Source organism: Mobula hypostoma, chromosome 5 (assembly GCF_963921235.1).
Source record: "Mobula hypostoma chromosome 5, sMobHyp1.1, whole genome shotgun sequence".
NCBI classification, from domain to species: Eukaryota; Metazoa; Chordata; class Chondrichthyes; order Myliobatiformes; family Myliobatidae; genus Mobula; species Mobula hypostoma.
Window position 1 is genome coordinate 34,454,080 of NC_086101.1, and position 13,622 is coordinate 34,467,701.

Sequence of the window (13,622 nt, forward strand, 5' to 3'; positions counted from 1 at the left end):
TTTCAACCATCAAAGGAGAAGGTACAGGACCCTGAAGACACACACTTTGCCATCAGATTTCTGAATGGACAATGAACCCATGAATACTATCTCACTATTTCTTTCTTTTTTGCTCTCTTGTTGCATTGCTTATTTAATATTTATATACATGCATTGCACTGTACTCCTGCCAGAAAGCACGTTTCACAACACATGCAGTGATATTAAACCTGATTTTGATTCAAGAAGATGGAATCCATCAAGGACCATCACCAACTGGGACATGCCCCCTGCTCATTATTACCATCAGGGAGGAGGAACAGGACTCCGAAGACCCAGACTCAATGATTCAGGAACAACTTCACTATCAGATTTCTGAATTGTCCATGAACCCATGAACTATGTCCTGCACAAAACAACCCATTCATGACATATATCAATGATAAAAAGCCTGATTCAGGCTTTGATTCTGATTGAAGGGACAGTCTCTTTCATCAACACCAAAGATTCAACCTCTTACTTTGATGCTGTGTCCCCTAATACTAGATACAAGACCATAAGAAAAAAGAGCAGGCAGCATCTCCAGGAAGAGGTGCAGTCGACGTTTCAGGCCGAGACCCTTCGTCAGGACTAACTGAAGGAAGAGTGAGTAAGGGATTTAAAAGTTGGAGGGGGAAGGGGAGATCCAAAATGATAGGAGAAGACAGGAGGGGGAGGGATGGAGCCAAGAGCTGGACAGGTGATAGGCAAAAGGGATACGAGAGGATCATGGGACAGGAGGTCCGGGGAGAAAGACAAGGTGGGGGGGGGGTCCCCAGAGGATGGGCAAGGGGTATAGTCAGAGGGACAGAGGGAGAAAAAGGAGAGTGAGAGAAAGAATGTGTGTATAAAACTAAGTAACAGATGGGGTACGAGGGGGAGGTGGGACATTAGCGGAAGTTAGAGAAGTCGATGTTCATGCCATCATGTTGGAGGCTACCCAGACGGAATATAAGGTGTTGTTCCTCCAACCTGAGTGTGGCTTCATCTTTACAGTAGAGGAGGCCGTGGATAGACATGTCAGAATGGGAATGGGATGTGCAATTAAAATGTGTGGCCACTGGGAGATCCTGCTTTCTCTGGCAGACAGAGCGTAGGTGTTCAGCAAAGCGGTCTCCCGGTCTGCGTCTGGTCTCGCCAATATATAAAAGGCCACATCGGGAGCACCGGATGCAGTATATCACCCCAGCCGACTCACAGGTGAAGTGTTGCCTCACCTGGAAGGACTGTTTGGGGCCCTGAATGGTGGTAAGGGAGGAAGTGTAAGGGCATGTGTAGCACTTGTTCCGCTTACATGGATAAGTGCCAGGAGGGAGATCAGTGGGGAGGGATGGGGGGAACGAATGGACAAGGGAGTTGCATAGGGAGCGATCCCTGCGGAATGCAGGGGGGGGGTAGGGAAAGATGTGCTTAGTGGTGGGATCCTGTTGGAGGTGGCGGAAGTTACGGAGAATAATATGTTGGACCCAGAGGCTGGTGGGGTGGTAGGTGAGGACAAGGGGAACCCTATTCCTAGTGGGGAGGCGGGAGGATGGAGTGAGAGCAGATGTATGTGAAATGGGGGAGATGCGTTTAAGAGCAGAGTTGATAGTGGAGGAAGGGAAGTCCCTTTCTTTAATAAAGGAGGACATCTCCCTCGTCCTAGAATGAAAAGCCTCATCCTGAGAGCAGATGCGGCGGAGACGGAGGAATTGCAAGAAGGGGATGGCGTTTTTGCAAGAGACGGGGCAAGAAGAGGAATAGTCCAGATAGCTGTGAGAGTCAGTAGGTTTATAGTAGACATCAGTGGATAAGCTGTCTCCAGAGACAGAGACAGAAAGATCTAGAAAGGGGAGGGAGGTGTCGGGAATGGACCAGGTAAACTTGAGGGCAGGGTGAAAGTTGGAGGCAAAGTTAATAAAGTCAACGAGCTCTGCATGCGTGCAGGAAGCAGCGCCAATGCAGTCGTCGATGTAGCGAAGGAAAAGTGGGGGACAGATACCAGAATAGGCACGGAACATAGATTGTTCCACAAACCCAACAAAAAGGCAGGCATAGCTAGGACCCATACAGGTGCCCATAGCTACACCTTTAGATTGGAGGAAGTGGGAGGAGCCAAAGGAGAAGTTATTAAGAGTAAGGACTAATTCCGCTAGATGGAGCAGAGTGGTGGTAGAGGGGAACTGGTTAGGTCTGGAATCCAAAAAGAAGCGGAGAGCTTTGAGACCTTCCTGATGGGGGATGGAAGTATATAGCGACTGGACATCCATGCTGAAAATAAAGCGGTGGGGGCCAGGGAACTTAAAATCATCGAAAAGTTTAAGAGTGTGAGAAGTGTCACGAACATAGGTAGGAAGGGATTGAACAAGGGGGGATAAAACCGTGTCGAGGTATGCAGAAACGAGTTCGGTGGGGCAGGAGCAAGCTGAGACAATAGGTCGGCCAGGACAGGCAGGTTTGTGGATCTTGGGTAGGAGGCAGAAACGGGAAGTGCGGGGTGTGGGAACTATAAAGTTGGTAGCAGTGGATGGGAGATCCCCTGAGCGGATAAAGTCGGTGATGGTGTGGGAGACAATGGCCTGGTGCTCCTTAGTGGGGTCATGATCGAGGGGTAAATAAGAGGAGGTATCCGCGAGTTGTCGCTGTGCCTCGGCAAGGTAGAGGTCAGTACGCCAGACTACAACAGCACCCCCCTTATCGGCGGGTTTAATAATGTTAGGATTAGTGCGGAGGGAGTGGAGAGCAGAGCATTCTGAAGGAGTGAGGTTGGAAAGGGGACAAGGTGCGGTGAAGTCGAGATGGTTGATGTTTCATTCTAGGACGAGGGAGATGTCTTCCTTTTTTAAAGAAAGGGGCTTCCCTTCCTCCACTATCAACTCTGCTCTTAAACGCATCTCCCCCATTTCACGTACATCTGCTCTCACTCCATCCTCCCGCCACCCCACTAGGAATAGGGTTCCCCTGGTCCTCACCTACCACCCCACCAGCCTCCGGGTCCAACATATTATTCTCCGTAACTTCCGCCACCTCCAACGGGATCCCACCACTAAGCACATCTTTCCCTCCCCCAACCTCTGCATTCTGCAGGGATCGCTCCCTACGCAACTCCCTTGTCCATTCGTCCCCCCCATCCCTCCCCACTGATCTCCCTCCTGGCACTTATCTGTGTAAGCGGAACAAGTGCTACACATGCCCTTACACTTCCTCCCTTACCACCATTCAGGGCCCCAAACAGTCCTTCCAGGTGAGGCAACACTTCACCTGTGAGTTGGCTGGGGTGATATACTGCGTCCGGTGCTCCCGATGTGGCCTTTTATATATTGGCGAGACCAGACGCAGACTGGGAGACCGCTTTGCTGAATATCTACGCTCTGTCCGCCAGAGAAAGTAGGATCTCCCAGTGGCCACACATTTTAATTCCACATCCCATTCCCATTCTGACATGTCTATCCATGGCCTCATCTACTGCAAGGATGAAGCCACACTCAGGTTGGAGGAACAACACCTTATATTCCGTCTGGGTAGCCTCCAACATGATGGCATGAACATCGACTTCTCTAACTTCTGCTAATGCCCCACCACCCCCTCATACCCCATCTGTTACTTATTTTTATACACACATTCTTTCTCTCACTCTCCTTTTTCTCCCTCTGTCCCTCTGAATTTACCCTTTGCCAATCCTCTGGGTCCCCCCCCCCCCGTCTTTCTTCCCGGACCTCCTGTCCCATGATCCTCTCGTATCCCTTTTGCCTATCACCTGTCCAGCTCTCGGCTCTATCCCTCCCCCTCCTGTCTTCTCCTATCATTTTGGATCTCCCCCTCCCCCTCCAACTTTCAAATCTCTTACTCACTCTTCCTTCAGTTAGTCCTGACGAAGGGTCTCGGCCGGAAATGTCGACTGCACCTCTTCCCAGAGATGCTGCCTGGCCTGCTGCGTTCACCAGCAACTTTGATGTGTGTTGCTTGAATTTCCAGCGTCTGCAGAATTCCTGTTGTTTATAAGAAAAAAGAGCAGATTTCGGCCATTCAGCTGATTGCGCCTGCACTGCCACTCAATCATGCCTGATTTTTTTTCCCCAAGCCTTCTCCTTGTAACCCTTAACTTCCTTACCAATCCAGAACCTATTCATCTCTATCTTAAATACACACAATGGCTTAACTTCTACAGCCTTCTGGCTGAAGAAATTCCTCCTCATCTCAGTTCTAAAGAGCCGTATCCTCAGATCCTAGACTCTCCTACTGATGGAAAACATTTTCCATATTCACTTTATCCAGGCCTTTCAGTGAGTCAGTGAGTGAGTGAGGCCTCTGTCAGTCAAGGTTGACCATTTTGCTTCCTAGTTGTCTAGTTATGCAAGCCTGGGCAGTACAATATAGAGAGCAAATTGTCTGCCATGTAGCTAGCTCCCCCTCTCCATGCATCTGATGAACCCAAAGGAACAGCAGGGACCGATACAGTTTGGTACCAGCAGTGTCGCAGGAGTTGCCAGTCGGCATTGAACTCAATGTAGGACTGCCTTAGGGACTCCAGCTCCGGATTTTCCCCTGTGGTTTACTTCCAAACCCTTCCCCATGAGTGAGTATAGTTGCAAGACAGCAGAGGTTTGAAATCAGCATTTCCTTCTCCTAGATGAGCTGCCAACCACGGCTGATGAATTCCATTTGCCCAAAGTGACTGGTTTTAAGGTACCAGTAATCTGCTTTTGCCCCTTCTCCTGTCAGTAGAAATGGTTCCATTAGACTTAATAGCTAACCCACATGTGAGGCCAGGAGCTGGACCTGGTTGTCAAAAGCTATTTGAGGTGCATGCCATTAGAAGCATTTAATAGGTAATGGGAGTTCATCCCCATTACCACCCCCAGCTATAACAAACTCAAGGAACCAAGGCCTTTAAGTATCATGTAGGTTTCAATAAGATCTCCCTCCCCCCACACCTCCTTATGACTCTATCTATTACAGATCCAGAGATATCAAATGCTTTTCATATGTTATTCTTCTGAACTTCCTCTGGACCATCTCCATGACCAGTACAGCCTTCCTTAGATACGGGGCCCAAAATTGCTTGCAATATTCCAAATGCAGTCTGACTAACATCTTCTAAAGCCTCAGCAGTCTACCCTTGCTTTTACTCTTGGAATGAATGCTGACTTGGCATTTACTGTCTTCACTACTAACTCAAACTGCCAGTTAAGCTTAAATAGGCAAAGCACGGAATGATACAAACCTAAAGTGGGTACATGGGATTAATGGAGAAGGGCAAGAAGATCAGCATGGACATGATGGGCCAAAGGGCCTGTTCCTGTACTATGCAGCTCTATGATTCATTGTTCTGAACAATTTTGTGTCCGTTTTGAGGTTTTGACATTCAAACACCACTTTCCTCAATCAACAAAAGTTTTGCTGGAGCATTGACAACGGTAGGGAACTTATCTCCCTTTGCTGAGGGGCAGCTCCCAAAATGTTGAAAGTAGTCTGTCTGTTCTAGGAATCTACCTGTCTCAGGTTGTGCAATTGCTCAGTTCACAGAGGGCAGTGTGGGGAAATTTACATTCTTCCTAGGGGTTATTTCCCTGGGTTCTACTGGGCTTAACTTGGCTGGCCTGGTATGAAATTCGAATTGGAACTGGAAATGGTTTACTAATGTCACATGTACCGAGATACAGTGAAAAGCTTGTCTTGCATATTGCTTGCAGTGAGAGAAATGGCGGGTGTATAGATTAGTGGCGATACAACTGCAGTCTGCTCAGCCACACTTCAAAGGCTTTGCCCAAGTGGCAACACCAAGTCAGAGGAATGGCATCAGCATTCATAAAGAGTAAAGATTGAAATATATGAAGTAGTTATTGTCAATTAGCAACACAGTTTGGTTTAGAATGGTAATCAGCAGTCATAAAAATCTACAGCACATTACAGGCCATTTGGCCCACAATGTAGTGCCCATCATGTAACCTACTTTAGAAACTGCCTGAAATTACCCGACTGCATAGCCCTCTATTTTCATAAGTTGAAGAGTCTCTTAAAAGACCCTTAAGTGATTCTATCGTCAGCTAGGTTCCCCTCCCCCCATGAATGGTTGGTAGTAGGAGCTGCCGCAATATTTAAGGGTCTTGCCCCAGACCTTGCCTTAGTCCTTAACCCTGACCTTTTCCCAGACCCAGCCCCTGACCATAAAGAATATACATAGGACAGTACAGCACAGGAGCAGGACCATTACCAGCTAATTAACTAATTAAACTTGTAGCTTAATGCCTAAGTAAACCCATCACTTCTTATCCCAGAACATATTCTTGACCTTACTGGACTACCCATGACTTTTCTCTGACCTTACCCCACACCTCATCCCTGACTTTACTCCAAACCTAACCTATGATTTTACCCCACTTTACCCCTGACCTTACTTCCAATTTAATCCATCCGAACTTACTCTGACTTTACTCCAACCTCAGCCCTGACCTTACCCCGGAATCAGAATCAGGTTGAATATCACTGGCCTACATCATGAAATTTGATGTTTTGCAGCAGCAGTATAATGCAATATGTAATAATAATAAACTATAAATTATGATAAGGAATATATTTTAAGTTCGTTTATTGTCATCTGAACAAAATCCAAACAAATTAACATTCCTGCAGACCACAAAACATGCATCACACACAGCACATAAACCAAAATATTAGCATTGAATTGAATTGGCTTTATTTCTTACATCCTACACATACATGAGGAGTAAAAATCTCTACGTTACATCTCTGTCTAAACGTGCAATGTGCAATCATAATAATTTATAATAAATAGAACATTCAATGTAACATAGAATCCACACCCCTCTCAACAACTTAACTATCCAAATTTCTCTTAAGTGTTGAAATCAACCCTGCGTCCAGCACTTGCAACTCATTCCACACTCTCACCATCCTCTGAGTGAAGAAGTTCCCCTTCGTTCCCGTTAAACATTTCACCTTTTGACTTTAATCCATGACCTTTAGTTGTAGTCTCAACAAACCTCTGTGGAGAAAGCCTGCTTGCATTTACCCTATCTATAACCCACATAATTTTGTATACCTCTATCAAATTTCCCCTCAATCTTCTACATTTGAGGGAACAATCTCCTAACCTTTTCAACCTTTTCTATAACTCAGGTCCTCAAGTCCCAGCAACATCCTTGTAAATTTCCTCTGCACTCTTTCAAACTTATTTACATCCTTCCTGCAAGTAGGTGACCAAAATTGCACACAATACTCCAAATTAGACCTCACCAACATCTTATACAACTTCAACATAACATCCCGATTTCTGTACTCAATACATTGATTTATGAAGGCCAATGTGCCAAAAGCTTTCTTTGCCACAATATCTACCCGTTATCCCACTTTCATGGAATTATGGGCCTGTATTCCCAGATCCCTCTGTTGTACCACACTCCTCGGTGTTTTACTGCTCACCATGTAAGACCTACCCTGGTTGGCCCTCCCAAAGTGCAACATCTCACACTTGGCTGCATTAAATTCCACCTGCCATTTACAGCCCATTTTTCCAATTGGTCAAGATTTCACTGCAAGCTTTGATAGTCTTCCTCACTATCCACTACTTCCCCAATCTTGGTGTCATCTGTAAATTTACTGGTCCTGTTTACCATATTATCATCCAGAACATCGATATAGATGACAAACAACAACGGACCCAGCACCACAAACAAGAGTAAATCTGCAGTTGTTGGAAATCCCAGCAACACACACGAATGCTGGAGGAACTCAGCAGGCCAGGCAGCATCCATGGAAAAAAGTACAGTCGATGTTTCAAGCCGAAATCTAAAATGGGTTAGACATGACTTACCATGCACAAAATCATGTTGACTATCCCTAATCAATTCCTATCTGTCCAAATACTTATATATCTGGTACCTTAGAATAACCTTCTAATAACTTCCCCACTACTGGCTCCTGGCTGTTTATCTTCAATTTTATTTTTCAGATACTGTACTTTCGCAGCAGTCCACACACACAGATGTAGGTACCCATGCAATCCAGCTTGTCTTCCACCGAGCAAACACTGGAGGGCAGCACTGATGGGAGGAGCCAAACCTCAACCCAGCATGGATGCCATGCTGCACCGCTCCCAGTGTGTCCTTTCCTGCACTGCTGCAACAGGCAAGCCCACGACTTAGGGCCTAGTCCACGCTACCCACCAGGGCTACGTAGCTCCCCCTTGCTGTCCGTCTCACCAATAAACAAGGGAAACGGACTGGCAGGATTTCACATTACCAACTTCCAACAAGATCTTGCAACCACAAGAGAAACGTCCAAGGCAATCACTCACCGTTAGACGGCACATCGCCCTTGCATGCTGACTCCAAAGCCTTTCTGTAGCAGGTAGCAACATGGTCCACACCAAATCCAGCTCTCCTGGCAATGAGCAGCTCGCTGACGGGGTAGATCTGCAGTACCTGAGGCATTGTGTGGAACTCGTAAAAAAGACAAGAGCACCTTTGGTTGGCCCCGGAGAGGCTGCTGCATCCAAACGCGCCTCCATCTTACCGGAAGAATGGGGGTCTAAGGGCCTCTGCTTTCCACGCTTCTCTCTTCTTAGTGGAGAACTGAACTCACCAGTCTGCCATCTGCTGACTTTGATGGTCGATAGGTTTGCGAAACATCTTAAAATGGTGTTCCTTAGTCCTAAACAAGAATATTTGATTATTTCCATCTGAGCGGCACACAAATAGTCATCACTTATTGGCACCATCTTGTCCCTATCCTAACATTACTCATGACTTTGCCCCACACCTTACACTTTATCCCACACATCCTGACCTTACCCCTGACTTTACCCCATGCTTATTCAATCTACCCCACACCTTACACCTGACCTTATAGCTGGCCTTACCCTGACCTTACACCTTATCCCACACAGCCGACCTTACTCCTGACTTTACCCCATGCTTATTCAATCTACCACACATCTTACTCTTGACCTTACCCCACACCCTACACCTGACTCTTCTCTGACCTTACAACTTATCCCACACACACCCCTGACGTTACTCATGACCTTATTCCACACCTTACAGCTGACCTTACCCTGATCTTACACCTTATCCCTTACACCCCTGATCTTACCCTTCAAGCTGATTGCACCTTACTCTGCTCCCTGTACAATCACATATGCATGGCCAGCTTTTACTTCAACTCCTTCTACAAGCTTGCAGGTGCTATCACGGTAGTGGGCCACATCTCAAAATAGCGATTAGTCAGAGTACAGGAAGGAAATGGAGAACTTATTAACATGGGGTCATGACAACATTTCCCTCATTGAAAATAAAGAAAAGAGCTGGTCTTTGCCTTCAGTAAGGGGAAAGGGTGGTGGATCACACACTGTTACCATCAGGAAGGAGGTACAGAAGCCCGAAGGCACACATTCAGCGATTCAGGAACAGCTCCTTCCCCTCTGCCATCCGATTCCTAAATGAACATTGAACCCTTGGACACTACCTTACTGTTTTACTATATATTATTTCTGTTTTTTGCAAGATTTTTAATCTATTCAATATACATATACTGTTACTGATTTACTTATGTATTTAGTATAATTTTACTTATTTTCTTCTATATTATGTATTGCATTGAACTGTTGCAGCTAAGTTAACAAATTTCACGACAAATGCCGGTGTTAATAAACCTGATTCTGATTCTCCTGTCTGCATTAACTGCGGTGAGGTTGAGAGCATTGAGAGCTTCCAAATCCTTGGAGTGAACACCAATAGCTTGTCCTGGACATCAAGAAAGAAAGCTCACTATTCTGATACAACTCCTCAGCTTCCTCGGAAAAACTAAACAAAATCGGCTTGTCCTTGGCACTTAGCATCCTTACCAGCTCTTATTGATGCACCACAGAAAATATCCTATCTGGATGTATCATGGCTTGGTATGACAACTTGCCTGCCTATGATCACAAGAAACTGCAAGGAGTTATGAACAGAGCTCAGCAAATCACTGAAACCAGCCCATTTGTTCAGACTCCATGCTGCCTCAGTAAAGCAGACAGCAAATCAAAAAGCCCACCCAACCCAGACATACTATCTTCTCCCCTCTTTCATTGGGCAGACGATTTTTTAAAAAGGCCTGCAAACACATACAAGGCACAAAGACAGCTTCTATCCTACTGTTATCAGACTCTTGAAGGGTGCCCTACTGCGATACCAGCAACTTTTGCGTGTGTTGCTTGACATTCCAGCATCTGCAGATTTCCTCGTGTTTACGATAAAACGGTCTTCTGATCTTATAATCTACCTCATTATGATTTCGTACTTTATTGTCCACCTGCACTGCACTTTCTCTGTCGCTGTAACACTTTATTATGTTATTGTTACTGTCTTACTACCTCAATGTAGTAATGATCGATCTTTATGCATGACATACAAGACAAGTTTTTCACTGTACCTCGATACACGTGCCAATAATAAACTAATTTCAAACAAGTTCGCTCTAACTGAGGCGGCTGAGACGTTGCCCCGGTAACCAGCAGAGGCCCGATCCCTCCTTCCCTCACTGTCTCCCGAACCACTCAAGACCTCGCCCACGCACCGGACCCCGCGCCGCCGCCGCTCTGAGTCTGGGGGCTTCCTGTGGGGTAGGACTTTCTGTCCGAACAGCTGAGCTCCGGGGGAAAGGATTAGGTTGCGGAAAGGCGGCGGCCGGAAGTGGCGGTGAAGCGGGAACAATGAGCCAAAAACAGCGCGGAGACCGGGACCGACTACGGCGGCGGGTTCGGCTGTACCTGGATCAGGTGTGTGTGCGCATGATTGTGAGCTGCACCTGGATCAGCTCTGTGTTTAACTGTGTGTGTGTGTGAGAAAGAGAGAGAGAGAGAGATTGGGCTGTACCTGGATCAGGTCTGAGTGTGTTTATATGTGCGATTTCCGGCTGAACCTCGATCATGTGCATGTTTGGGCTGTACATCATGTTTGTGAGTTATTGATTATGGGCTGTACTCTGATCAGGTGTGTGTGAGAGATTATGAACTGTACCTCGATCAGGTGTGTGTGTGTGTGTGTGTGTGAGAGAGAGAGAGATTATAAATTCTACCTCAATTAGGGGTGTGTGTGTGTGTTGAGATAATGGGTTGTATCTCGATCAGTGTGTGTGTGTGTGGGATTACGGGCTGTACCATGATCAAGTGTGATTATGTGTGTGTGTGAGAAAGAGAGATTATGGGCTGTACCTCGATCAGGTGTGTGTGTGTGGGATTACGGGCTGTACCACGATCGTGTGATTGTGTGTGAGAGAGAGATTATGGGCTGTACCTTGATCAGGTGTGTGTGTGAGATGGGCTGTATCTGGATCAAATGTGTGTGTGTGTGTGTGAGAGAGAGAGAGAGAGAGAGAGAGAGAGAGTGTGTGAGTGATTATAGGTTCTACCTCAATTAGGGGTGTGTGTGTGTGAGAGGGAGAGCGAGATTATGGGCTGTACCTTGATCAGGTGTGTGTGTGTTTGTGATTATGGGCTGTACCTCGACCAGGTGTGTGTGCGTTGGACCTGGATCAGAGGTGTGTAATGTATGTGAACACTGTACATCGATCAAATGTGAGTGAGTGTGTGTGGTCTGGATGTGTTGATCAGATGTGTGGAGTCTTGGCACTGCACTGCCCAGCCTGATACTCCTCTCTTCTGGTAGCACAGCCCATGCATCACTCAGCTGCAGTGATGCTTCACACCAGCGGTGCTCCTTTTACCTTCCCCCCCACCCTGATTTGGCTCCCCCTGTGCTCCCCCTCCCCCCAACAGCACAGTGACCCCCCCCCACAAGTCTTCTGCATCTCTGGCACTCTCTCTGTGATCTGAACCTCTTATGGCATTCAGCGAATGTCACGGTGATAACAATTTGATTATCTGCCTTTCTGCAGCAACAATACCAGAGTGCGCTGTTCTGGGCTGACAAGGTTGCCTCTCTCTCACACGGTGAGCCTATTTCCTTTCCTTTGGGTTAGATGTTGGTGTTCAGGGTAGGGATCTGAGTAGTCCATGACCTCGTACATCACAGAAGTTCTCGGACTACCAGTACCCTTGTGCCTTTGTGGATTATTGGTGATGCTGTCAAGGTTAGCATTTCATGTACCGAGTTGCTTGTTCGGTCTTCTCAGAGGGCAGTTAAAACTCAGGACGCTTTGTTGGATCTGGAGTCACAAAGGTCAATGCAAGAGAGGATAGGAGGTTTACATGCCTAAAGAGAATAGGTGAACTGAATGAAATTTTGCAAAGCTTGTACCTTCAAACTCGCCCAGTATTGATAGTAGACTAATATTTATTATTTGATCGGCTTGGAACTTTTCAAATACGCATTGTCTGCTCAGAAGATTTCAAAGTCTGCAGACGAGTAATGTAAGCTTCTGAATGGCTGTTCAAGTCACTTAATTACTTTAACACAACATGAGTCCAGGCTTGGCTCTGATTCCCATTTCTAGTTTCCACCCTCTGAAAGTTAGATAATGTAAAGATGTATCTATTGAATAACTTAAATCTCTATGCTGTAGGCTTGGATTCTACCATTTAATTAGATATAATTGAGATAGAATAACCACATTAGATTAATAGAAATAGAATCAGGGCTCATCTCAAGCAAGCTAAATTTTGAAAAAGTATTGGAAATGGGAGATAAGGAGGGCAGATATATTCTGGTAAGGGGGAATATAGACAGGAATCCAGTTACTTTATTGAATATATACGCACCTCCAGGAAGTGATATTAGTTTCTTCCAGAAAATTATTAATATTATGGTAACGGAAACAGAAGGTCTCTTGATATGTGGGGGAGACTTAAATTTACAATTACAACCGAAGTTAGGCTCTTCCAATAGAAAAACTTATGAAACAAATTCCTTACATAAGAAAGTTAACACTCTTTTTGAGGATGTTGGTCTAATTGATATATGGAGGGACCTTTTCCCCGACAGAAGGGATTACATTCATCATTCTGCCCCCCATTCCGTATATACAAGAATAGACTATTTCATAACATTTGAAAAAGATAAAGACAAAGTAATCACCTGTGGAATTGGGACAATAGATGTAAGTGACCATGCACCTATATATTTATATGTTGATTTTGACCAACAACCAAAGAACACTATTTGGAAACTAAATTCAAGTCTACTCAATGATCCCTATTTTAAGGAACAAATTAAAAAAGAAATTGGTCTTTACTTAGAATTCAATGATAATGGAGAGTTTCACCTCCCATTCTATGGGATACTCTGAAGGCTGTCTTAAGAGGGAAAATTATAGTGATATCTTCATATAAGAAAAAAATAAGGAATAAAACATTAGAGGAATTACAAAATAAACTGAAGGAACTAGAAAAAAACACAAATTGAGTTTGGCACAGGATACACTAGAGGAAATTTTAAAAATTAGGAATGAAATTAATAGTTTGGCTACACAAGAAATTAGAAAAAAAATTAATGTTTCTTGAACAGAGACACAATGAAAGTGGATCTAGATCTATGAAAGTACTGGCGTGGAAACTGAATAAAAAGATAGCGGAAAATACAATTCATAGAATTAGGGATCCAAGAACAAAAGTGATAAAAAAAATAAGCTAAGTGGAATTCAAGAAGCTTTTGAAATGTTTTACA

The 13,622-nt window shown here is 45.2% G+C and overlaps 2 protein-coding genes across 5 annotated transcripts in view; one reads left to right on the plus strand and one right to left on the minus strand.

Annotated features, from left to right (window-relative positions):
* Nucleotides 1–11,667, minus strand: part of LOC134346750 (uncharacterized) — a 24,277-nt gene extending 12,610 nt beyond the window's left edge. Inside the window, exons 1-3 of one of the 4 annotated variants that reach the window (XM_063048347.1) lie at nucleotides 10,875–11,288; nucleotides 8,315–8,670; nucleotides 3,849–3,986 (exon numbers count right to left, since the gene is read on the minus strand). In XM_063048347.1, coding sequence (XP_062904417.1) covers nucleotides 3,849–3,986; nucleotides 8,315–8,670; nucleotides 10,875–10,953 — 573 coding nt within the window. In that variant the 5' untranslated portion in view covers nucleotides 10,954–11,288. The other 3 variants (XR_010018011.1, XR_010018010.1, XM_063048348.1) reach the window with 3 other exon arrangements.
* Nucleotides 10,597–13,622, plus strand: part of cdc16 (cell division cycle 16 homolog (S. cerevisiae)) — a 68,828-nt gene continuing 65,802 nt past the window's right edge. Inside the window, exons 1-2 of the mRNA XM_063048346.1 lie at nucleotides 10,597–10,777; nucleotides 11,896–11,950. Coding sequence (XP_062904416.1) covers nucleotides 10,712–10,777; nucleotides 11,896–11,950 — 121 coding nt within the window. The 5' untranslated portion in view covers nucleotides 10,597–10,711. The remainder of the gene's footprint in view (nucleotides 10,778–11,895; nucleotides 11,951–13,622) is intronic.